The sequence below is a fragment of the Rana temporaria genome, chromosome 10 (genome assembly GCF_905171775.1).
Source record: "Rana temporaria chromosome 10, aRanTem1.1, whole genome shotgun sequence".
NCBI lineage: Eukaryota > Metazoa > Chordata > Amphibia > Anura > Ranidae > Rana > Rana temporaria.
Window position 1 is genome coordinate 51,926,061 of NC_053498.1, and position 26,363 is coordinate 51,952,423.

A 26,363-nucleotide genomic window follows, 5' to 3' on the forward strand; every position below is an offset into this window, starting at 1 on the left:
TCTCTCACATGGCATGTATATTCCACAAATGACACCCCAAAATATGTTCTGCTGCTCCTCCTGAGTATGGCGATACCACATGTGTGAGACTTTTACACAACCTGGCCACATACAGACGCCCAACACCGAAGTAGCAACTTCTAGCATTCTAGAAGCATAAATTACACATCTAATCTCTCAACCACCTATTACACTTTTGAAGGCCCTGGAACACCAGGACAATGGAAATGCCCACAAAGTGACCCCATTTTGGAAAGCTAACACCCCAACGTATAATCTATGAGGCATAATGAGTCTTTTGAACGGTTCATGTTTTTCCAGATGTTTTTAGAAAATGTGGAAAAAAATAAAAACGCATTTTTTTTACAGAAAGTTGTCCATTTATAGGATATTTCCAACACATAGCATGTACATAGAAAAAATTACACCCCAAAATATATTCTGCTGCTCCTCCTGAGTATGGCGATACCACATGTGTGAGACTTTTATACAGCCTGGCCACATACAGAGGCCCAACATCCAAGAAGCACCATCAGGTGTTCTAGGGACATAAATTACACATCCAATTTCCTTACAATCTATCACATTTTTGAAGGGCCTTCATATTTCTAACACAGCATGTACATACCAAGAATTACACCCTAAAATACATTCTGCTGAGTAATGGGTAAAAAAAAAGATTACCTGTGGTTTTAGTAGTGCAATTGTCCACAGAAGGAGAACCCTGATCCAGGCAGCAGGCAGAGACGTGATCACTGGTCAGCGACAGTGAATGGAATTGTCCAGGCAGCAGGCAGGAATATTGTCCATAGTCAGTACAGTGCCAGTAGTGGCAAAATATTCGTCCTGGTAGGAACATGGTCCAAGTAGCGGGCCAGGAAAGAATGGGGACAGGGGTAGAGGCTTCTCCCACCCAAATCTCTTTGAAGCCTCCGGGCAACCAGACCCTAATCCGGGAATGAGAAAACTAAAAAATTAGTTTTTTCATCCAGAAAAACAATTCTGGAGCCCCTCACATATGTGAGACCCCTGTGTTCCCACTAGTATAGCAGGGTAAAAGATCAATCCAAGGGGCAGGCAAAAAACGTGGTCAAACAGTCCAGGGTCAGTTCCAGAGCAGGCAGAGGTAGGTACAGTTTAGGGTTAGGCAAAAGAGTGGTCGTATAACAAGCCAGGGTCAGTTCCAGAGAAGGCAGAGGTATGTTTAGGGTTAGGCAAAAGAGTGGTCGTATAACAGGCCATGGTCGATTCCGGAGAAGGCAGAAGTATGTTTAGGGTTAGGCAAAAGAGTGGTCGTATAACAGGCCATGGTCGGTTCCGGAGAAGGCAGAGGTATGTACAGTTCAGTGCAGTGGCATAAGGGGTGTGGGGGGAAATTACAGGAAATTAGAATTGCGTTTACCATACGTCCCTAATAATGTAGAAACGTATGGTAACGGCGGAAACATGTTCCAATACAGAGGCCTGGTTGGGAAGGACAATCGGGACAGTAATACACAGTGTCTTTTCGAATTCCTCTTCTGGAGCACACCCGGCACCTCTTCTGATTTCTGTGGCCTGTTTCACGGGAGGGGGTTTTCTCAGGAAAGTGACGCTCGTGGAGTCTGCTCACAGAATCGGAGCAAATATTTTCCGGTGGGTTTTCAGGGTACAAAAGGGCGGTGATGACTTCTTCTTGATAGTCCAGATATGATATGGGGTTCTCTGATGATTTTTTGTAGATTACATAGGAGTTATAAAAGGCCAAACTAAAAAAATAAATGGACACTTTCTTGTACCAGTGGCGGGATTTTCTTGTGGGCAGGTAGGGTTCTATCATCTGGTCATTGAAGTCCACTCCCCCCATGAAAAAATTATAGTCATAGATGCATTTTGGTTTTTGGATTGGGCCGGTTCTTTTGGGGACTTCCACGCAGGTGTCGTCGTGGATTGATGTGAGCATGTGGACGTTCCGTTTGTCCCTCCACCTGACAGCCAATATCTCCTGGTTCCTCAATGCTGCAGACTCCCCTCGTCTGAGCTTTTGATCCACCAGTTTTTGCGGGAAGCCTTTTCTATTGGGTCTTATTGTGCCACATGCTGGGGTATTTCTAAGGTAAAGACAGCGAAACAGGGGCAAGCTGGTGTAGAAATTATCTACATAAAGGTGGTATCCCTTTCCAAAGAGTGGATAGATCAGATCCCAGACCACTTTTCCGCTGACTCCCATATACTCTGGGCATTCAGGGGGATGCAGTTGGGAGTCCTTCCCTTCGTACACCATGAATGAGTAGAGGTACCCTGTGGCTCTGTCGCAAAGTTTGTACATTTTGACCCCATATCGGGCCCTTTTGCTGGGGATGAACTGCTTGATGCTCAGCCTGCCTGAGAATTTGACAAGGGACTCGTCCACAGATATGTTCTGTTCAGGGGTATATAATTGGGGAAATTGTTGAGCGAAAAAATTTAGAAGTGGCCGAATTTTATATAGCTTGTCAAAAGCAGGGTCATTTCGGGGAGGGCACTGGGCGTTGTCGTTAAAGTGGAGGAACCGCATAATTATTAAATATCTGGATCTTGGCATAAGGGAGGAGAAGAGTGGCATGTGGTGAATGGGTTTGGTGGACCAGTAGGAGTACAATTGTTTTTTTTTTTAAAGTGCCATAGTAAACGTTAGGCCTAAGAAAATGTTGAATTCCTCAACGGTTAGTTCTCTCCACTCAAAGGGGCGGGCATATCTGGAACCAGGGTTGCTTCTTATGTACTGTTGTGCGTAGAGATTACACTGGGCCACAATGAAGGATAGCAAATCTTCGGTGAAAAGTAAATTTAAAAAATTAAGCATGGAAAAGTTTTCGGTGTTCACCTGGACACCTGGCTGGGCAGTGAAAGGGGGGATATTTGCTGCTCCGGAATTAGGGGGAAGCCACAGGGGGTTTTGAAGGCCATAGGGAAGGCTGGCATGGCCCCTATCCCTTTGGGGCTGAGATGACACCCTACTGGTGCCTGGGCTTTGTTGCAGTGGCACAGCGCTTGAGGCGGACGGCACAGCGCTTGAGGCGGACGGCACAGCGCTTGAGGCGGACGGCACAGCGCTTGAGGCGGACGGCACAGCGCTTGCGGTGGACGGCCCTGCGTCTCTGGGAGTAGGCCGCTTCTCCACGCCAGCACCCCTTCTTTTCCTGGGCACACGTTCCTCTTCAGATTCTGAATCAGACCCACTGTCTATAACGGGTTCATAGGCCGAATCCGAATCGGACAGAGACTCCTCGCTGCTCTCATCGCTCATGGCTAGTAGACGCTGTAAGGCCTGCTCACCGGTAAATAATTTTTTTGCCATACTGGTGGCTGGTGAGGCTGTACTGCAGAGCACTGTGGTGGCACTGATGGACACAGGTGGGCACAGGCGGCACTTATGTGCACTGTAGTGGCACGGGTGTGGCTCTGGTGGGCACAGGCAGCACTGGTGGGCACAGGTGACTCTGGTGGGCACAGGTGGCTCTGGTGGGCACAGGTGGCTTTGGTGGGGCTCTGGTGTGCACTGATTAGCAGAACAGGCAGCACTGGTGGGCACAGGCAGCACTGGTGGGCACAGGCGGCACAGGTGGCACAGGTGGCCCTGGTGGCACAGGCGGTACTGGTGGCACTGGTGGCACAGGCGGCACTGGTGGGCGCAGGCGGCACTGGTGGGCGCAGGCGGCACTGGTACGGCACTGTTTTGGCACTGGTATAGGACTGTTGTGGCACTGGTGCGGCTCTGGTGACACTGGTGCGGCTCTGGTGACACTGGTGCGGCTCTGGTGACACTGGTGTGGCACAGGTGGCACAGATGTGGCACTACTGGGCACAGATGTGGCACTGTTGGGCACAGATGTGGCACTTTAGGCACAGATGTGGCACAGATGTGGCACAGATGTGGCACTATGGGCACAGATGTGGCACTGATGTGGCACTATGGGCACAGATTTGGCACTATGGGGCACTGGTAAGGTCAGCAACACTCACAGTTTATCTCCTCTTCTCTCCCGCTGATACTGTGTGAGGAGAGGAGAGGAGATAAACTTTCCCTGACCTCCTGTGTTTACATTGTGATCGCGCTGTCATTGGACGGCACGATCACATGGAAAAAGACCACTGTTACTGGTCAATTACCTTGATCTGTGTAGCGCCGGGTCTCATAGAATTTTCTGTGTGCGCGCCCGAGGCGGCGCGCATTACTGCTTCTGCTGGGCGCCGTTAAATAACGGCGACCCCCAGTTAAGCAACCACCTTGCCGCCGGCTGGTGGTTAACTGGTTAAATATCATACCTGCTGGGTTTCTATAGTATGCCTGTGAGGTGGCACATGTTTAGAGCTGTCCCTGCACAAAATTAGATTACTATAAGAAAAAAAATAATTTAAAACTGCTTGCAGCTTTAATGTAATGTCTGGTCCCTGCAATATGGATGAAAATCATTGCGAAAAATAGCATGGGTTTCCCCCCACTCCACCCAGGTCATTACAAGCCCTTTTGGCCCTATATACTTTGAACAGCATTATACAGGCGGTGCAAACAAGACAAGCGCTGTAGGTTTGTTGTTAAGTAGAATCTGTTTGTAATTTTGAACTTGAACATTTTTAAAGTGAAGCTCCAGCCATAAAATCTATTTTTAAGCTTTTCTGAAAACATGGAGAAGGGTTATTAGCCCTGTAAGGCCCCATGCACACGAGACGCTGGTAAACTCGAGTTCAGAGGCATTTGGGCATTTTTTTAAACTGCCCCTGAACACATTTATTGTTATCCTATGTGTCCATACACACATTCACGTTTTTTTGCGTTTTAAAGCAGTTGGTTTTAGGCTCGTTTTTTCAGACGCAAAATTTTGGGTTCAGACGCAAACGTTTTTGCGGTTTAAAGCTTTGGGAGGGTCTACAATGTCTTTGTTATGAACGCTGATAGCCGCAAACGCGGTAAAACGCTGCTAAACGCGTCAAAACGCAGCGAAATTCGCAGCAAAAACTGGCGTTTTAAACGCCGGTTTTTGCCTTTGAAAACTTGAGTTTACATGTGTTTGCATTTGCTTCTCGTGTGCATGGGGCCTAAACATTTGTTTTGCTGTCTGTGTGCATCTGTTCAGAAGATTGCAATTCACTTTCTGTCCCAATGACAAATAATGTTTTGAAAATGTGGGTTTTTTAGTGAAACAAGGATTGGTGATAAAGCATCAGTGGACAGGAGACACCTCTTGCAGAAGAGAATTTCCCTTCCTAGGGGTAGATTTCCTCTCACTTCCTGTTGTCCCTTTCCGTTTGCAAGTAGGAGTCGTTAGTAAGTTTGATGTTTGAAAGTAGGGGCCTGCCGTATATACTCTGCAGAAATTTGGGCCCTAGGTGTTGGTGTTGCCACAACACTGTAAGCCCTCACAGTTAGTCTTGGTGGGCGCTGGAACGCCCTGATGTGTGAACTATTATATCAAGAATTGTAATTACATGCCATTGTTGAGCAGTGGTAGAAAAATTGGGCTTTTGGTGCTGGCGCTGGTGCCACAACTCTGTAAGCCCTCACAGTTACTCTTGGTGGGCACAGGAATGGGCCCTGCTGTGAAATATTAGATCAAGAATTGTAATTACATGCCCCTGTTGAACAGGGGCTGAAAAATTGGGCCTTTGTTGGTGGTGGTGGTGGTGCTGGTGCCACAACACTGCAACCCCTCACAGATACTCTAGTTGGAGCGCAGGAATGAGCCCGCTGCAAAGTATTGCATCAAACATTGTAATTACATGCCCCTGTTAAACAGGGGCAGAAAAATTGGGCCTTAGGCACTGGTGCTGGTGCCACAACACTGCAACCCCTGACAGATACTCTAGTTGGAGCGCAGTAATGAGCCCGCTGCAAAGTATTGCATAAAATTTTTTAATTACACACCCCTGTTAAACAGGGGCAGAAAAAATGGGCCTTAGGCACTGGTGCTGGTGCCACAACACTGCAACCCCTCAGAGATACTCTAGTTGCAGCGCAGGAATGAGCCCGCTGCAAAGTATTGCATCAAAAATTGTAATTACACGTCCCTGTTAAACAAGGGCAGAAAAATTGGGCCTTAGCCACTGGTGGCGGTGCCCAGAACCAAAAATGTTCTTACAAGCTATCAGCATGATCATTGAGGAGGAAAAGGATAGTCACTCAGCATAACAGTATAGTCACTCAGCATCAGCATAGGCAGTCTTGAAGGGATCTGACTTTTAAAAAAAAAAATATTCAGTTACATCAGCATCAGGTGCTTGGTAGCTGGTGGTGATCCAAGCCTGATTCATTTTTATGAAGGTCAGTCGATCGACCGAGTCGGTGGAGAGGCGCACCATGTGATCGGTAACAAAGCCTCCAGCAGCACTGAATGTGCGTTCTGAAAAAACGCTGGATGCAGGACAAGCCAGTAGCTCAATTGCGTACTGTGCAAGCTCTGGCCAGTGATCCATCCTCAAGACCCAGTAAGCCAGAGGATTTTCGGTGGGAAAGGTGTCCAAGTCTGATCTTGCCCCTAGGTATTCACGCACCATGTAAAACAGACGCTGGCGATGGTTGCTGGAACCGGTCATACCTTGGGGCTGCGGACTAAAAAGAATTCTGAACGCATCAGTCAGACGGCCACCTTCTCCACCGCTCCTTCTGTGACTGACCGAAGCCTCAACAACACGTTGTCCAGGACCTGGATTTTGTAACCCCCCAGTCTCTGGGAACGCGTTGCACAGACCTTTCTGCAAGGCCTCCCGAAGATGTTTCATATTCTGCTCCCTCTGCGCCGGCAATATAAGGTCCACAACCTTATTCTTGTAACGTGGATCAAGGAGAGTTGCCAGCCAGTAATGATCCCTCTCCTTGATAGAGCGAATACGAGGATCCTTCCGCAGGCTTTGCAGGATCAGGGAGGCCATACAACGTAGGTTTGCTGAGGCATTCGGTGCGGAGTCCTCTGGGTAACTAAGGACGACATGATCCGCAGCCACCTCATCCCAGCCACGTACAAGTCCATGTGTTCCTTGGGACTGTAATTGATCCCTTGAAGACTGCTGCTGATGCTGAGTGCTAGGCTCCACCTCCATGCTGAAACAATCCTCCTCCTCGTCCTCTTCCTGTGTTATAGGCGGGCAAGCAGGAACACAGGAAAAGCAGGGGCCTTGAGAGGTAAGGAAGTCCTCCTCTTCCTCCCTCTGTTCTGCCTCAAGGGCCCTGTCCATTATTCCATGCAGCGTGTGCTCCAACATGTGAATAAGAGGGACAGTCTCAATGATGCATGCACTGTCACTGCTCACCATCCTCGTGGCCTCCTCAAATGGTGACAGGACAGTGCATGCATCCCGATCACTGGCGTGGGGAAAAAAAAACAAGCCCTGACCCTGTTCTGCTGCCATATTGGCACATATACTCATTGATGGCCCTCTGCTGTGTGTGCAGCCGCTGCAGCATGGCCAACGTAGAGTTCCACCTGGTGGGCATATCAAAGATTAGGCGGTTCTTGGGCAGGTTGTATTCCCTTTTGGAGGTCTGCCAGCCGAGCACTGGCATTATATGACCGTCGGAAATGCACACATACTTTCCTGACCTGCTTCAGGACATCCTGTAAGCCCGGGTACCTTCCCAAGAACCGCTGCGCCACCAAATTAAGGACATGAGCAAAACAGGGCACATGGGTCAGTTGTCCCTGTCGCAGGGCGGAGAGGAGGTCGGTGCCATTGTCGCAAACCACTATTCCTGGCTTAAGCTGGCGTGGCGTCAACCACCTCTGAGCCTGCCCCTGCAGAGCTGACAGAACCTCTGGCCCAGTGTGGCTCCTGTCCCCCAAGCACACCAGCTTAAGCACCGCATGGCATCTCTTTGCCTGCGTACCTGTGTAGCCCCTTGAACGCCTACAGAGCACCGCTGGTTCCGAGGACACATCAGCACAGGAAGAGGCCACAGAGGAAGAAGAAGAGGAGGGGGTGGAGGAGAGAGGTGTGTCACAACCAATAGTAGCATTTTGGAGGCGTGGCAGCGGAACAACCTCCAACACTACTGTACCTTGTCCTGCGTCCTTCCCAGCTGCCAGCAGAGTCACCCAATGCGCTGTGAAAGATAGGTAACGTCCCTGTTCATGCCTGCTGGGGACCACGAGTCAGCGGTATTATGCACCTTACCACTGACGGCCCTGTCCAGCGAGGCATGGACATTGCCTTCCACATGCCGGTAGAGAGCCGGAATCGCCTTCCGTGTGAAAAAGTGGCGTTTGGGAACTTGCCACTGAGGTACCGCACATTCCACAAACTCACGGAAGGGGGCAGAATATACCAACTGAAAAGGCAGCAGTTGAAGTGCTAGCAATTTTGCTAAGCTAGCATTCAACCGCTGGGCATGTGGATGGATGGGAGAGAACTTCTTTCGGCGCTGCAGCAGCTGGGGCAGGGAAATTTGCCTGGTACAATCTGCCATGGGTGTACCGATAGTAGATTGCCCGCATGTACTAGGCTGTGACACACCTAATTCTACACCTTCAGTCCTATCAGTGCAGGCTTCAGAGAGGACTGAGGGTATAGTGGGGTTGGAGATCCCAGCTGATGAGGGGCAAGGGGAGGTCCGCTTTGTTCTTTGGTGTGGGTCTTTGAGGTACGCTTGCCAACGAACTGCATGGATGGTTGACATATGTCTGGTCAAGCATGTGGTGCCCAAGCGGGTGATGTTTTGGCCACGCGAGATACGCTTGAGACATATGTTGCAAATAATAGCGGTGCGATCTGATGCACTCGTCTCAAAAAAGGCCCACACCAAAGAACTTTTGGAATAACGCTGAGACACAGCAGCGCCCTGCACGAGCGTAGCTCTGCATTGTGATGCAGTCAGTGTGCTGCCCTTAAGCTGGCCCCTGGAGGGCATTATGCCTCGTTGGAGATGTGCCTGTGCCTCCTCCTCCTCCCTCCTATCAGGCACCCATGTAGAGTCTGTGACCTCCTCATCCCCTCCCTCCTCATCACTGTAGAAAACCTGGCAGTATGCTGCAGCTGGGGGAACATGACTGCCAGATTGCTGTCCTTCTTGGGCACCCCCTCTCTCTGGGCTCAGGTAACTGCCTTCCTCTAGCTGTGTACCATCATCGGAGCCTTCAAAACGCTGGCAGCCTCATGCAGCATGTACCCAACACTGTGGTCAAACAGTTTGGGGGACTTCTCAGGAGGACATGGTGGGGCTAGGGAAGGAGTGACTGATGCAGTTGAGCAGAGGGAAGAGGCAGCTGCTTTGCCAGACAAAGTACCCTGAGCCTGGGTGAGAGAGGATGAGGACGGGTTGGTCATCCAATCTACCAAGTCTTCGGCATGTTGCGGCTCAACACGGCCAGCTGCTGAAAACAAGGACGAGCATGTCCAACGGCCACGTGCTGATGAGGATGCACCGTGTCCACGACCAGCACTGTTGCCTCTAGACGCAGAGCCTGCTTGCCCTCGTGACTCTCTGCCTCTCCTTGTTGTCCTTCCAGACATACTAATGGCCTGCAGAGGACAAAGGCAGTACACACACCTTGTAGCTTTAGGTGCAAACTGCAGAGGACATGGGCAGTACACACACCACGTAGCTTTAGGTGCAAACTGCAGAGTACACGGGCAGTACACACCAAGTAGCTTTAGGTGCAAACTGCAGAGGACAAAGGCAGTGCACACACTACAAAGCTTTAGGTGCAAACTGCAGAGGATACGGGCAGTACACACCAAGTTGCTTTATGGTGTACACTGCAGAGGACACAGGCAATACACCACGTGAGAATACTGCAGCTAGCACAATCACCTGCCTGCCAGTAAATTAGGAAGAGCTGATCTAGCTAAACTATACAATGTATACATATATGTACAACACCTGGGATGCATATATATCCTCTACACACTGTAACTTTAACTGACTAGCCTGCCTTCTCTGTCTACCTAGAAAAAATGACACTCTCTCTCTCTCTGTCTCCAACCACCGCCACAACACACTACACAAGGCCAACCTGCAGGTGGCCTTTTATAGTGTGGGGCGTGTACTAAACCCCCTAAGCCATAATTGACCAAAGCCACCCTGGCTTTGGCCAATTATGGCTCTCCGTTTTTTGCGCGCTGTGATTGGCCAAGCATGCGGGTCATAGTGCATGCTTGGCCAATCATCAGCCAGCAATGCACTGCGATGCCACAGTGAATTATGGGCCGTGACGCGCCACTCGAATTTGGCGCGAACGGCCCGTAACGTTCGTAATTCGACTAACTGTGTCAATCAATTAATTCAGAGAAAGGAATTTTATGATAACAAAAAATCTTATTTTACCCACTTACTTAAAATATCATGATATATATCTCTCTATATATCTATATATATATATATATCTATATATATCTATATATATATATATCTATATATATATATCTATATATATATATATATATATATATATATATATATATATATATATATATATATATATATATAAAAAACATGTCCCCTCAAAAATGCATGTATGTGCATAAACAAATATGTGTTCCTATTTTAACAATAAATAGCATATACAATATACATGTGGAGGAAATTTATAAAATCATTCAAAGATAGTTGTACACCATAAAAAAAAATATAGTATATGTTGTAAGCATTTCAACCATCATATATCTTAGGCAGAGATGATGTAATAAAATGTAATGACTGCATGCAATGCCAAGCTGCAGCATCAAATCTTGCAGACTATTAGCATGCATTAAAAAGGGTATCTACTCAAGAGCTAAAACTATAATTCTACCACTGTACAAAAGTGGTTCAGGCACATCTTGAGAATGCCATCCAGTTTTATCACCAAGCGTGTGGTGGAAAACGAACACTGCGCATCACCCTGAAGGCACCATCCCCACCATGAACCATGGTGGTGGCAGCATCATGTTGTGAGGATGCTTTACTTCAGCAGGAACAGGGAAGCTGATCAGAGTTGATGTGAAGATGGATGGAGCAAATACAGGGCAATCTTAGAAGGAAACCTGTTATGCCTCGTACACACGACCAGTTTTCCTGGCAGGAAAACTGCCATGAGAGCTTTTGGCCGGGAATCCCGGCCGTGTGTATGCTCCATCGCAGTTTTCCGGACAGGAAAACCGCCGGGAATCCCAGTGGGAAAAATTAGAACATGTTTTCTTTTTTCCTGACGGCGGTCTTTTTCCCGGCAGTTTTCCTATGGGAAACACTGCGATGGAGCATAGACACGGCCGGGATTCCCGGCCAAAGCTCTCATGGCAGTTTGCCTGCCAGGAAAACAGGCCATGCGTAGAGGGAAAAAGCTGTCAAGCTTTTAAATTTACTGATCGTGTGTACGAAGCATTAAATTTGCAAAAGACTTCAGACTGGGGCAGAGGTTCACCTTCCAGCAGGACAATGACCCTAAACATACAGTCAGAGCTACAATAGAATGGTTAAGAACAAAGCATATGCATGTGTTGGCCCAGTCAAAATCCAGACCTAAATCCAATTGAGAATCTGTGACAAGACTTGAGCTATTTTGCAGAGAAGAATGGGAACAAATTTCACTCTCTACATTTGCAAAGTTGGTAGGGACATACCCCAAAAGACTTGCAGCTGCAAATTCAGCTAAAGGTGGTTCTCAGGGGGGCTGAATACAAATGCATGCCATACTTTTCAGGTATTTATTTATAAAAAATGTTAAAACCTATTTATCATTTTCCTTCCACTTCACAATTATGTGACATTTTGTGTTGGTCTATCACATAAAATCCCAATAAAATACATTTACGTTTTTGGTTGTAACATGACAAAATGTGGAAAATTTCAAGGGGAAACAATACTTTTTTAAAGGCGTTGTAAATGCTACCAGGGAATATTGTGAAAAAGTTCAGCAACTAAAGCACACAACAAGCACACATCAAGCAGAGCAACCTAAAAATAGTTGCAGAACCCATTTTTAATTGTACTTCAAGATCATCCTTAGTATACCTTTAACCATCAAGAGTGTGTGATCCATATTTTTTTTTTCCATGGAGTGTCATATGTGAATTATTAAGAATAAATCATTCTCCAACCTCTAAGGCTTCTTTCACACTATGGATTGTATGTCCGTTTTATAATATCCGTATTACACCTATTAACGGACGTTTATTAACGGATTTAATAACGGATACATACGGATAAATATTTTACCATTCTTCCTTTATTGAAAACGGATAATGTTTATCCGTATATATCCGTATACATCCGTTATATCATTCCTTTCTAACGTCCGTTAATAAAAAACATTTCACCCTTTCTTGAAGTCCAGCTCCAGAAGTCGTATGGATATTCAGGGGAACCCCGCCGTCAATTTAAAACAAAAATGACGTGCGGTTCCCGGTAAATATCCATAACCAGACCCTTCAGGTCTGGTATGGATATTCAGGGGAACCCCGCCGTCAATTTAAAACAAAAATGACGTGCGGTTCCCCCTAAATATCCATAACCAGACCCATTATCCGAGCACGTTAACCTGGCCGGCCGCAGAAAAGAGGGGGGGACAGAGTGCGGCCCCCCCTCTCTCCTGAACCGCACCAGGCCACATGCCCTCAACATGGGGAGGATGTCCCCATGTTGATGGGGACAAGGGTCTCATCCCCACAACCCTTGCCCGGTGGTTGTGGGGGTATGCGGGCGGGAGGTTTATCAGAATCTGGAAGACCCCTTTAACAAAGGAGACCCCCAGATCCTGACCCCCCCCCTGTGTGAAATGGTAATGTGGTACACTGTACCTCTACCATTTCACGAAGGAAGTAAAAAGTATTGTAAAAAAACACACTGACACAAAAGAATAAAGTCCTTTATTTAAAAAAAAAAAAAAAAAAAACTCCAGCGCTGAAAAATCCACTCATTCCCGGCTTCCAGCGTTGTCCTGATCCTGCGACGGGTGCGGGTGATCTCCCACGATGAGAAGATCCAGCGTCGGGTGATCTCCGCTCCGGCGATGTGAAGATCCATCCAGCGCAGCATCCCGGACCTCCTCTCACCGCTGGGCACAGCCCAGCGAATGAGCGGCTGAAGCGGTGACATTTCTTATATAGAGGAGGCAGAGCCACCCGTCACGTGACCCTGCCCCCTCTGACGTACCCTCTGCTACGTCACTGGGGAAGACCATGAAGAGGAAAGACCTTTCCTCTTCATGGTCTTCCCCAGTGACGTAGCAGAGGTACGTCAGAGGGGGCAGGGTCACGTGACGGGTGGCTCTGCCTCCTCTATATAAGAAATGTCACCGCTTCAGCCGCTCATTCGCTGGGCTGTGCCCAGCGGTGAGAGGAGGTCCGGGATGCTGCTGCGCCGGATGGATGGATCTTCACATCGCCGGAGCGGAGATCACCCGACGCTGGATCTTCTCATCGCGGGAGATCACCCGTCGCAGGATCAGGACAACGCTGGAAGCCGGGAACGAGTGGATTTTTCAGCGCTGGAGTTTTTTTTTTTTTTTTTTAAATAAAGGACTTTATTCTTTTGTGTCAGTGTGTTTTTTTACAATACTTTTTACTTCCTTCGTGAAATGGTAGAGGTACAGTGTACCCCATTACCATTTCACACAGGGGGGGGGTCAGGATCTGGGGGTCCCCTTTGTTAAAGGGGTCTTCCAGATTCTGATAAACCTCCCGCCCGCATACCCCCACAACCACCGGGCAAGGGTTGTGGGGATGAGACCCTTGTCCCCATCAACATGGGGACATCCTCCCCATGTTGAGGGCATGTGGCCTGGTGCGGTTCAGGAGAGAGGGGGGGCCGCACTCTGTCCCCCCCTCTTTTCTGCGGCCGGCCAGGTCAACGTGCTCGGATAATGGGTCTGGTTATGGATATTTAGGGGGAACCGCACGTCATTTTTGTTTTAAATTGACGGCGGGGTTCCCCTGAATATCCATACCAGACCTGAAGGGTCTGGTTATGGATATTTACCGGGAACCGCACGTCATTTTTGTTTTAAATTGACAGCGGGGTTCCCCTGAATATCCATGCTCAGTAAAATTAACGTCCGTTAACATAACGGACATTTACGGAGACATTTACTAACGTCCATGTGCCATAGACTTCAATGTTAAAATATAACGGACGTTAATATATCCGTTACTTGCAACGGACAAATAATTTACAAAAAATAGTGCAAGACCCGTCACATATTCCGTTATAACTAACGTCCGTATGTTATAACGGACTATTACGGATCTTTACGGAACATAAAAAAATCCCATAGACTTTAATGATATTTTATAAAGGACGTATAACTTCCGTTTTTTAACATTATCTGACGGATTTTAAAACGGATTATTAAAACGGATTTATTTTGTAGTGTGAAAAGGGCCTAAGATAGCGATTAGAAAATAGTGTGGCTATCACACCCAAAAATGTGTCTGCCCGGTAATACTCCTAGCACATTACAAAGCAGTAATTCTGCAAAGCACCTCATAAGTCTGGCCACTGTAGAAATATGTATATTATATATATATTGGGAATATGAGGCCCCGTACTCACGACCAAACATGTCTGCTGAAACTGGTCCGCGGACCAGTTTCAGCAGACATGTTTGGCCGTGTGTAGGCCCGAGCGGACCATTTTGGGACGGATCGGACAGGTTTCCAGCGGACAACTGTTTCCCGGACTTGTTTTAAAACCGTCCGCTGGAAACCTGTCCCCCCGACATGTACGGTCGTCTGTACAGACCTACCGTACATGTCCTGCCGCCCGCATCCCTCGCATGCGTCGAATGACTTCGACGCATGCGTGGAAGCATTTTTAAGGCGGCCCGCCCACGTCGCCGCGTCATTGTCGCGGCGACACCGCGTCATCGACGCGGCGACACCGCGGACACGCCCCGCGTAATGTTTACGCGCGGGCTTCTGTTCGATGGTGTGTATAGCCATCGAACAGAAGTCCCCGGGCAGTCCCCGGCCAGACATGTCCGATGGAAACGGTCTGCAGACCGTTTTCATCGGACATGTCCTGCCGTGAGTACAAGGCCTTACAGACACACCCATACTGAGTGTCTGCCAAGTGATACTCCCATAGTTTCAAGCACAGAAGTATACAATAAGCTAACTTCCAAGCAAAGCAGAAAATATGTTATGCCACCTGTAGGACCCTGATATTTGTTTGCTTCAATGCAAGAAATCTTCAATTCTTAACCACTTCAGGCCCGGAAGGATTTACCCCCCTAATGACCAGGTAATTTTTTGCGATACGGCACTGTGTCGCTTTAACTGACAATTGCGCGGTTATGCAACGTTGTACCCAAACAAAATTTATGTCCTTTTTTTTCCCACACATAGAGCTATTTATTGGTGGTATTTGATCACCTCTGTGGATTTTATTAAAAAAAAAAAAAAAAGACCATCAATTTTGAAAAAAATATATATATATATATATTTTACTTTCTGCTATAATACATATCCCACAAAATCTATAAAAAAACAAATGACTGGGGACCAGTAATGATAGGTAGTGGTAGTCACTGCCAAGGGTCAATCGGAGAACTCCATGGATCCCGGACTGTTTACATGGACAGACCTCTGGGCCCTTTAATAAAAAAAAAAAAAATATATATAAAAAAAAAAAAATGTATTCATCAGTTTAGGCCAATATGTATTCTACATATTATTGGTAAAACAAAATTGACACTGGCAGGGAAGGGGTTAACATAGAGGCGATTAAAGGGTTAACATTTCCCTGGATGTGTTCTAACTGTGTGGGGAATGGGCTCACTGAGACTTTGTTGTCTCAGTGAGCCCATTCCTTACATAGTGGGGATGGGCTCACTGTTGCTTATCACTGATCACTGTTGTCTCCTGTTTACTCCCCGTTCTGCCTCTCTGTGGAGTGATCGCTCCTGTGGTGTGCAGCGTGCGCCAGTGTTGCCAACCTACCAGATTGAAATTTACTGGCACGACACCCAACATTTACTGACACAGCCAAATTTTTACTGGCATTTTACAAAATGACAGTTTTAAGTGCAAATTTTAGTATTTAAGCTACAAACAAGTACACTATCCAAATAGCAATGTGATTTTTCTGTTATTTTCAATATAAAAATAGTCCATCAGTTTTTGTTCACCATCACCCCCTTCTGCCTCCACCAGCTCCTGCCACCTCCTGCCCCCATCACCAGCTCCTGCCACCACCAGCCCCACTTGCCATCATCACCAGCTCCTTCTGCCACCATCACCAGCTCCTTCTGCCACCATCACCAGCTCCTTCTGCCACCGTCTTCCCCCACCAGCTCCTGCTACAAACTCCTCCTGCCACCATCACCTACTCCAGCTACCATCACCAGCTCCTTCTGCCACCATCACCAGCTCCTCCTGCCACAAGCTCCTCCTGCCGCCACCAGGCCAGCTCCTTCTGCCATCACCAGCTCCTGTCCCTACCAGCTCCTCCTGCCACCACCAGCTCTTGCCACCTCCTGCCACCACCAGCTCGTGCCACCATCACCTCCTGCCCCCACCAGCTCCTGCCACCTCCTGCCCCACCAGCTCCTGCCACCATCACCTCCTGCCACCATCACCAGCTCCTTCTGCCACCATCACCAGCTCCTCCTGCCACCACAAGCTCCTGCCCCCACCAGGCTCCTGCCACCATCACCAGCTCCTTCTGCCACCACCGTCACCTACTGCCACCATCACCAGCTCTTGCCAAAAGCTCCTCCTGCCCTCACCAGCTCCTGTCCTCCATAGCTCCTGCCTTCACCAGCTCCTCCTGCCACCACCACGTTACCTCCTGAGTCCTGCCACCACCACCAGCTCATGCCAAAAGCTCCTCCTGCCACCACCAGCTCCCACCACCTCCTGCCACCACCAGTTTCTCCTGCCCTTACCAGCTTATGTCCTCCATAGCTCCTGCCCTCACCAGCTCCTCCTGCTACCATCACCAGCTCCTTCTGCCACCACCACCGTCACCTCCTGAGTCCTGCCACCACCAGCTCCTCCTGCCCTCACCAGCTCCTGTCCTCCATAGCTCCTGCCCTCACCAGCTCCTCCTGCCACCATCACCAGCTCCTTCTGCCACCACCACCGTCACCTCCTGAGTCTTGCCACCACCACCAGCTCCTTTATTACCTTGAGGCAAGGAAGTTTGAGAATGCAGGCTTGGCTTGCCATGAGCTGGCCTGGTCCATTTGTGCTGTGAATGCCTGGCCACTGTGGGCAGCTGCTGGGCTGGGCTGTCACTGGGCTGTCTGGAGTCCAGACAGACCACCGCCTGGCGCCGGGACCAAGAAGGCAAGACTGCTCCGTCCGTCCATTCCCTCTCGTGACTGATTTTTAAAGGTTGGCGCGCCTGGCGGGATGCGCGATGACATCACTCGCATCGCCGCCAGTAGCCAGCACGCCACCTCTGTCAAATCCGGGGCCTGGGGGGGTGGCAGAATACAGGATCGGATCGGTGGCTCAGCTCGGGACTCGGCAACGCTGGAACTGCGCAATGCGCAGTTTAAAGCCGGCGCGGTCGCGGCTATTTTTTACGGTGAATTTTGTCCTATCACGGACAATAACTGACATGGAAAAAGTGCCTAATTTTTACTGACTGTCCGTAAAAATACGGACGGTTGGCAATACTGGCGCGCGCGCCCACGGTATCTATTACATGAGTCGATGTACAGGTACATCGTTTTGTGCAATAGAGCCACCCTGCCCCAGTATATGTGCGGTGGGCAGTCTTTAAGAGGTTAAAGACATGCAGGCAAAAGTACCTGTAACAAAGCTGTGGGAAGGCATGCAACTGCTGTTTTGCTTAAAATCTGTAAATAACCAAAACCATAAATACAGTAGCCCGGATTCAGATAGGTTACGCGGATCTAAAGATCCGCTAACCTATCTGATTTTCGTTACGCCGCCGCAAGTTTTTGAGGAAAGTGCTTTATTCAGAAAGCACTTGCCTGTAAAGTTGCGGCGGCGTAGCGTAAATCCCCCGGCCGAGTTCAAATTCGGCGGGTAGGGGGCGTGTAATATTTAAATCAGGCGCGTCCCCACGCCGAACAAACTGCGCATGCGCAGTCCGCAAAATTTCCCAGCGTGCATTGCTCCAAATGACGCAAGGACGTCATTGGTTTCGACGTTAACGTAAATTTCGTCCGGCCATATTCGCGAACGACTTACGCAACCGACGTAAAAATTTCAAAACTCGGCGCGGGAAGGACGGCCATACTTGACATATGATACACCGCACTTACCCCTCATATAGCAGGGGTAACTTTACGCCAGAAAAAGCCGAACGCAAACGTCGTAAAAAAAAAAGCGCCGGTCGTTCGTTTCTGAATCGGCGTAACTCCTCATTTGCATATTCGACGCGTAAAAGATACGGAAGTGCCACCTAGTGGCCGGCCTGGAATTGCAGCCTAAGATCCGATGGATCTTAGGGATATCTATGCGTAACTGATTCTATGAATCAGTCGCATAGATACGACCGGCCGGCCTTAGAGATACGACGGCGTATCAGGACATACGCCGTCGTATCTCCTATCTGAATCTGGCCCAGTGCCTTCATACCACTTGAAATTTTCTACATTTTGTCATGTTACAACCAAAAACGTAAATGTATTTTATTGGGATTGTATGTGATAGACCAACACAAAGTGGCACATATTTGTGAAGTGGAAGGAAAAATTATAAATGGGTTTCAATTTTGTTTACAAAAAAATATCTGAAAAGTGTGGCGTGCATTTGTATCAACCCCCTTTACTTTGATACCCCTAAGTAAAATCTAGTGGAACCAATTGCCTTCAGAAGTCACCAAATAGGTAAATAGAGTCCACATGTGTGTAATTTAATCTCAGTATAAATATAGCTGTTCTGTGAAGCCCTCAAATGCTTGTTAAAGAACATTAGTAAACAAACAGCACCATGAAGGCCATGGAATACAACAGACAGGTCAGAGATAACATTATGGAGAAGTTTAAAGCAGGGTTAGGTTATAAAAAATATCCCAAGCTTTGAACATCTCATGGAGCACTGTTCAATCCATCATCTGAAAATGGAAAGAGTATGGCACAACTGCAAACCGACATGGCCATCCACCTAAACTGACAGGCAAGGAGAGAATTATTTAGAGAAGCAGCCAAGAGGGCCATGGTAACTGGAGGAGTTGCAGAGATCCACAGCTTAGATGGCAGAATCTGTCCACGGGACACTCCACAAATCTGGCTTTTATGGAAGCGTGGCAAGAAGAAAGCCATTGTTGAAAGAAAGCCATAAGAAGTCTTAATTGCAGTTTGTGAGAAGCCATGTGGGGGACACCGCAAACATGTGGAAGAAGGTGCTGTAGTCAGATGGGGCCAAAATACAGCCACACAATCAAAAGAAAAAAATCAGTATACATTACATTCCACCTAGAATATGAAAAAAACAGAAAGCAAGAAGAAGACAAAAAGGAATAAAAACAAACAAACTTTTAGACTACCCCACTACCCTGGTTGCAGCCCCCCCCCCCCTCTTTAATGACTTCCAATAATCAGCGTTCCCTTCTATCTGTGCCCCTCTTTATACTTATTTAACACTAGGAGTTACCGCTGAGTTTAACCACTCATCCCAAATTCTATATTTCTGGGGTGTTCCTCTATGCTCAAAACAATAGTTTCTCATATAGATGTATTAGTTTTACCGCCCTAAGCCACTGTTCATTTGAAGGAGGCATTTGTTGCATCCATCCAAGTACAATTTGCTTACGGGCCATAAATAAGGTTTCTTGTAAACAAGTCCTGGCATATGCATTCCACCTCTGACTCTCGATTAGTGCCAATAAACATATCTCTGGAGTGAATGGGACACATCCTCCCATCACTTCTGACAGTATATCCAGGACCTGTCTCCAGTACCTACTGATGCCCGGACAAGACCACATTATGTGTTTGAAGTCAGCTCGTGATAGGTGACATCTTGCACACTCCGCATTTACTACTCGCCCCATCAGACTTACGTTTTAGGTTGTAACATGACAAAATGTGGAAAATGTCAAGACATATGAATACTTTTTCAAGACACTGTACATGCAACAAACAGAAACAGCCCCTGCAGTGCTTCTATTTGTTAGTGTATCTAAATATATATATATATACAGGCATACCCCACTTTTAAGTAAAGTGTGTGTGTGTGTGTGTATGTATATATATATATATATATATATATATATATATATATATATATATATATATATATCATATATAAATATAAATGTTTTAATATCACTTTAACACATAGGAAAAAATTGACTTTATAATTGTGGTAAAAATTTCATATTATAAATGTGGGTAAATGGTAAATATGGGAGTAAAATGGCAACAATATCCTAATGATAACAAAGTTTAGGTTGTTATGGCTATACAGAAACTTAATATACCAGTAGCATCTGGGAGATCAGTGACGACAAAGTGGAGACCCAGAACAGAATATACACACTGGTGTGGACACGACTTTTATCTTAGGGGTATATTTAAAAAGATGTAAATGTGACTTTAACCAAATATTTACTGGCGGTAATTCAATCATCGGTCATTTAAAAAAACATGCACCTGGAAGATTAACCTGCAGTGAATGTTTAGTGAAAGTCATATTAACTACTCTATTAATATACCCCTTATTGTATAAGGCTCAGATATGTTGTTCTTCATCCTTGCCATTTTCTTGCTTTCTTTATTTTAATTTTTTTGCTGATTCTCCCATGATGCTTTACTCTTTGGTTAAGAAGCGTTATCGGACTGCTTAAAGTGAAATTCTGTAATCGATCTAACTAATCCTGAAACTACTCCCACCACATTCTAACACCTACTGTATATTCACTACCCTTTGGAAGAAAGATATACAGCATTGTTTTTCAACCAGGGTTCCTCCAGAGGTCGCTAGAGGTTCTTTGATCAATGAGCAATTTCTGCCTCTCGGATAAGTGCCCATTAACACCACTGATATTTTTAGCTATCTGTAAGGGGCAAATTCTTTCCAATTACCACAAGTGCAATCTTCCCACTGACCATCACACTAGTGTATCATGATTTATAGATCAAATAATTTTTAGCAGCTGTTCCCTGAGACTGGAAAGTTATTTCAAGGGTTGAGAAAGGCCGATGTACAGTATATGCGTACCTATTTTCATTCTGCTCCTGTTCGGTCACGTGATTGGCTCCCCTCTCTCAGCTAACAGAGGCCTCAGACAATGGAAGGCCCATAGTAAGCCGATGTGTGACATCACCTCTCAGACTTTCCACATGTGCTCTCTCCTCTCCCCTGGAGTCAGAACCAGATATTAGATATAGATATATTAGATATATTCAGCAGGGTAGTTAGTATAGGTGTTATAGGGTGGGGAAGCAGTTGTAAAATGAGTTTGACCAATCCCCGAATTCTACTTTGAAGGCAGAAGATTGCCCACAGCCGATGTAGCCAGTAATTTTATAACTAGGAGATTGGACTGCAGCTATACATGAGATTTTGAATTCCTGGTTCCTGGTCATTGGCTGCTGTTTTTGGTCATTCCATTATGGGCCCTGAGTTGCTGGGCTAATAATCTAAATTGGCTTACTGAAAAAGTAAGTGGCAGAGATTGTACATTACAACAGATAACAAAGAGCATCTGGTAACCAGTGTGGTTTTTAAGGCTGGGTTGTGCCTTGGTTGCTATTGACTGATCATTTTTAACATTGTTGACTTGTACTTCCTGTCACAGAGTGAAGAGAAGAACCGGCAGCTGACGGAGTGGCTAGAGGACGCCAAACAGAAATTACAGCAGACCCTGCAGAAAGCAGAGACTCTCCCAGAGATTGAAGCTCAGTTGGCACAGCGAGTGGCAGCTCTCAGCAAGGTATCTATACTTACACACTGTCTAATCAGAGCACACAGTAGGAAAAAGCCAGCAAATCTTTCATAAAAAGTCCTTTTCTTTACAAGAGAAGCAAGAGTTAGAACAAATGCATAGAGTACCTTTTTTTTACATCTTTTTTGTATTAATGTTATTGATTAATAACTAAAGAAAAACATTTTGTTGGTTGATAATGAATATTGCACAATTACCACTTGTAGTCAGGAGAAGCTCCAAATATATAAACTAGCATTCCGGCACTTCAAAATTAGCCGTTTTGTAAAAAAGATTTGAAAAAGAAGAAAGATTAGATTATACTGTGTCATAGTTCCATTATACAAAATCTGGTCTTTCTTAGTGGAAAGCTTAGCATGCTTTTCAAACCAAGGTTCACTGATATATCTTGTATAAAGCCTAATTCTGTTATTTTTTAGTTTTGGGTGCCATTTTAAGGACAGCGGCTATATGTCCAGTTTTAAAATGGCACCAGGAATCGCTTGGCTGTGGTGCACATCCAGGTGCATTTGCAGGCTGGTGTTTCCGGGTATCGACATTTCTTCCCCACATTAATCCCCAGGTTGCAGCAATAACATCAGATGATTTAGATCAGCGGTGCCCAACCTTTTGGGCTCCAGGGACCAGTTTCATGGCAGCCAATTTTCCTAGGTACCAGGAGGAGGTGGGATTCATCGTGCTGGAGGAGGATAGTGGTTCTGGTGAAAGGGCCGTGGGGATGGGATATTCATGAAGTCTGTCCTCAGTCCCCTTTGCAGCACAGTCCCCCCTTTATATCAAAGTTCCCCCTTTAAAGCAGTCTTATGCCCTGTACACACGATCGGATATCTGATGGAATCTAATCAGATGGATTTTTTCATCGGATATCCGATGAAGCTGGCTTTCATCAGTCTTGCCTACACACCATCGGTCAAAAATCCGTTTGTGTCCGAACGCGGTGACGTACACCACGTATGATGGCACTGTAAAGGGGAAGGTCAAATCCAACCGCGCCACCCTTTGGGCTGCTTTTGCTGATTTCGTGTTACCATGTTGTAACGGCTACCCAGCTAGGGAGAGGGTCTCAGCCGTTGGAGAAGTCCTTTTCCCTGGCAAGCTGCGATATGCAGGTACCGCCGGTATATCCCATCGAATGCCCTTTCAAGAAACGAGACGGGCTACGTTTGCAGAGTCAAGCAGGACTGACTTTTATTGCACATTTCACCTCACTTTTTATATGGTTACAACAACTTACATGAACAATGACACTCTCCGCCCCCCCCCTTCACACACATACTTTGAAATAATGACATTCCCTTGAATCAATCAGTCTCTAGACCATTTGGCTCCAATCTTATTTAACATGACTTGATCAGACAATAGAATTCAATTAACCTTTAAAACAATTAAACACTCACAGATCATCCCATCAACATACACCTGACAGAAGACTGCTATCTTGAACAATACACAAAAGAGTCAATTAACTAAGAAGGGACATTAGAATTTTAGCAGTTAAAGAGTCATTCTACAATTAACCCTTTGTAGGCCTCACTGTAGGATTATCATCGATGTCCACACAGAATACATAGTTCCATAGTTCCGTTACACATGTGTTAGTAAAAGTTTGGTGAGAGCCGATTCACGCTTTTCAGTCTTCGTGCTTGTCAGTCTGTTACAGCGTGACGAATGTGCTATCTCCATTACGAATGCTAGTTTTACCAGAACGAGCGCTCTCGTCTCCTAATTCAGTCTGAGCCTGCGTGAATTTTTGACCGATGGACTTTTATCCATAAGAAAAATTTAAAACCGGTTCTATTTTTTTTCACCGATGGAAAACAAACCGATGGGGCCCACACACGGTCGGTTCGTCCGATGAAAACAGTCCATCGATCCAATCACAAACATCAAAAAAAAAAATATAATTCTATTTTTTTACTGCTTCTTCTAAAAAAAATAAAAAAAATAACTGTATTCAAATCTGCTTTTGAAATGAAAGCCATGTCTATCCCATGTACAATTATGTATAATGCATTAGAATAGATTACAAACAAAAACAATCATTTTGGCACTCTAGTGGATTTAGGGAGAAATGCCTATAGACTGGAGTGGTTAGGCAGACCAGTTGTTTAAGAAAAACATTAAGCTTTACCTGCAATGCTGCAATGAGTGTTTAAAGATTTGGCTAAATCAAATCCTATCTCTGCAAATTAAGTAATGCAACAACAGGCCTCCCCATCTCAACTTTCTAAGTTAATTTTTGTAAACTTGTATATATGCATAGCACTGCAGAGATATTGAATATGAAATTAATAAGCTGTTTTTTGATTGTCATAAAGAAAGCATTAATCTGACGAGACAGTGAGTGAATGTTGGCACTAAAGAGGGCAGTGCATGCCAGTCTGCTGAAGAGCAAAGTTTGCTGACTAGAAGTGTCAAGAGCAAGGTTAAGCGGTGGCATTGGGCATTAGCTTGTTCATGCTGTTTTCTGTTGTGCCCTCTATCTGGACTGGGGAATTTGGGGCACTTATGGCCTATTTGCCAGTGTGCTAATACATTTTCTAGGATCTGCGCTAGACAACAATTACTTTCACGTCACCATGCCTCCCACATCTTAGACTCTTTTTCTTCCCTTCCGTGGCACTCTCCTTTCTGTCTCCCTAATGCTTCTTCACATGCATCCATTTTACTTCATTGCCAGCTCTCTCTCCACTGAATGAAGAGGTCATGGTGGGTCCAAAGGTTTCTATTAATTGATTTTGGTAACTTTCATCTTTGGATTCGGTAAAAACTGTGCAAGTCATCAGTGAGTCACTAGTTCACTTTTGTAAATATGCTGGCTGCTACAGATAAAGAGAAGTCCCCAGACTCTAAAATCAGTTTAGATTAAAGCTATAAAGCTATAGTGGTTTATTTTAATATTTATGTTTTATTGAAGTATATGTAACAAAGGCAAATAGTTATATTAATACAAAAGGACTAGACAAAAAAAATTAAAGAACCTAGACTCATACCATACACTTTTTCCGTCATAGTATGAGGGATGGAAAAAAGAAAGGGGTAAAAGGGGAAAGTGAAAGGATTCAAGAGAGCAGAACTAATTAGGTGGTAGATAGTGTACTCTCAAATGAGACCATGAACAGTTAAGTATAAAGATAAGGATTGTGGGCCAAATCCACAGCCAGCGGCGCAAATTACGTTTTTTTAAACTTATGTCATTTAAGTTACGGCGCCCTAAGTTGGTGTCGTAAGTGCCGTATCCACAGCGCATTTGCGCACAAAATTGCACCAGCCGTAACCTAAATTCCGAGGCGTAAGGCGGGGTTATGGCAAGTGGGAAGGAAGTGGGCGTGCTTCATTGTAATGAGCCGTGACCCCATGCAAATGAAGGTCCGGCCGTACTGCGCATGCGCGCACGAATCTGCTGCTCACTGCGCATGTGCAGAACTTTGCTGGGCGCAATCAGTGAGATAGGTAAAAGGCCAAGTGTACTTAGTTTGAGGATCGCCCTGTGCTTAACTAGCCCCAGTCAAACACACTTCACTTGCAAAAGTATTTCCCTGTGTTCCCTTCCATGAGCAATTTGCTTCTGCTCTTAGTTTGTCAGTGTTTGTTGGTAAGTTGTGTGTGATAGAGAAGTGTTGGAGGAGTAGTAGATAGTAGTTGTTGTTTTTTTCTGATAAGTGTATTTTTTGTTTGATTGTTTCTGCTAAGTGTTTTTTTTTTTTTCTGCTTGGATTTTGTGTTTGGTTTTTGTGTGTTTGTTTTTGACTTTGTAGTAGCTGTCTGCTTGTGTGTGTATTTTTGTGTGTTTGTTTGGTGTGTATTTTTGTGTGTTTGTCCTGTTTGTTTTCTTGTTGCTGTGTGGTGTTTGTGATGGCTCCCAAACGCAGGAAGCTGAATTTTTCGCATGTTGAAAAGCAAATCCTTGCCAGGTATATCATCCAATATGGAAGATATTTACATGGGCCTGATAGCCGGAACACCTCCCCGTCCCAAAGGAAGAGGATCTATGCCAAAATTACAGATCACATAAATGCGGCGGGGGGAGGGGAGACGAGGACCCCCGCTGGCATTAAGAAAAAGATCAATGATCTGAGGAGCGTGGTCCGCAATAAGGTGGCCAAGCTCACTGCGCATAGGAGGGGCACTGGAGGAGGGGGACCATGCCCCATCCGGCTGACTGAGGAGGAATGGGCAGTGGCCCGGTGTTTCGAGCCAGAGCAGGTGGTGGGCCTGCCTGGTTATCAGTCTGATGTTCCTGTGAGGCCAGGTAAGGTTTTTGTTTTTCTATTTGGTGATTAGCATGTGTGGGTGGGGGAAGGGAAGATGTGCCAAGTGTGTGGATCCTCAAACCTGTGATTGTTTGGTGTCCTCCACAGATGACCAGGAGATTGCTGGGCCATCAGGCCAGGCTGCTGCACCACCCCAAAGACAGGAGGCTGCTGAGGAGTCCTCAGGGGAGGGGAGTGGCCAAACCTCCCCTCATGAGGAGGCTGAGGGGGAGGAGGATGAGGGGGAGGAGGAAGAAGATCTCCAGATTGGCCGGGAAATCATTATTGCCACTGATCTCATGACATTTGAGGAT

At 46.3% G+C, this 26,363-nt stretch overlaps 1 protein-coding gene across 4 annotated transcripts in view; it reads left to right on the forward strand.

Annotated features, from left to right (window-relative positions):
• Positions 1-26,363, forward strand: part of PPFIA3 (PTPRF interacting protein alpha 3) — a 624,634-nt gene that overhangs the window by 315,104 nt on the left and 283,167 nt on the right. For all 4 annotated transcript variants that reach the window (XM_040327613.1, XM_040327612.1, XM_040327615.1 and 1 more), the window contains one exon: positions 21,650-21,784. In XM_040327613.1, coding sequence (XP_040183547.1) covers positions 21,650-21,784 — 135 coding nt within the window. The remainder of the gene's footprint in view (positions 1-21,649; positions 21,785-26,363) is intronic.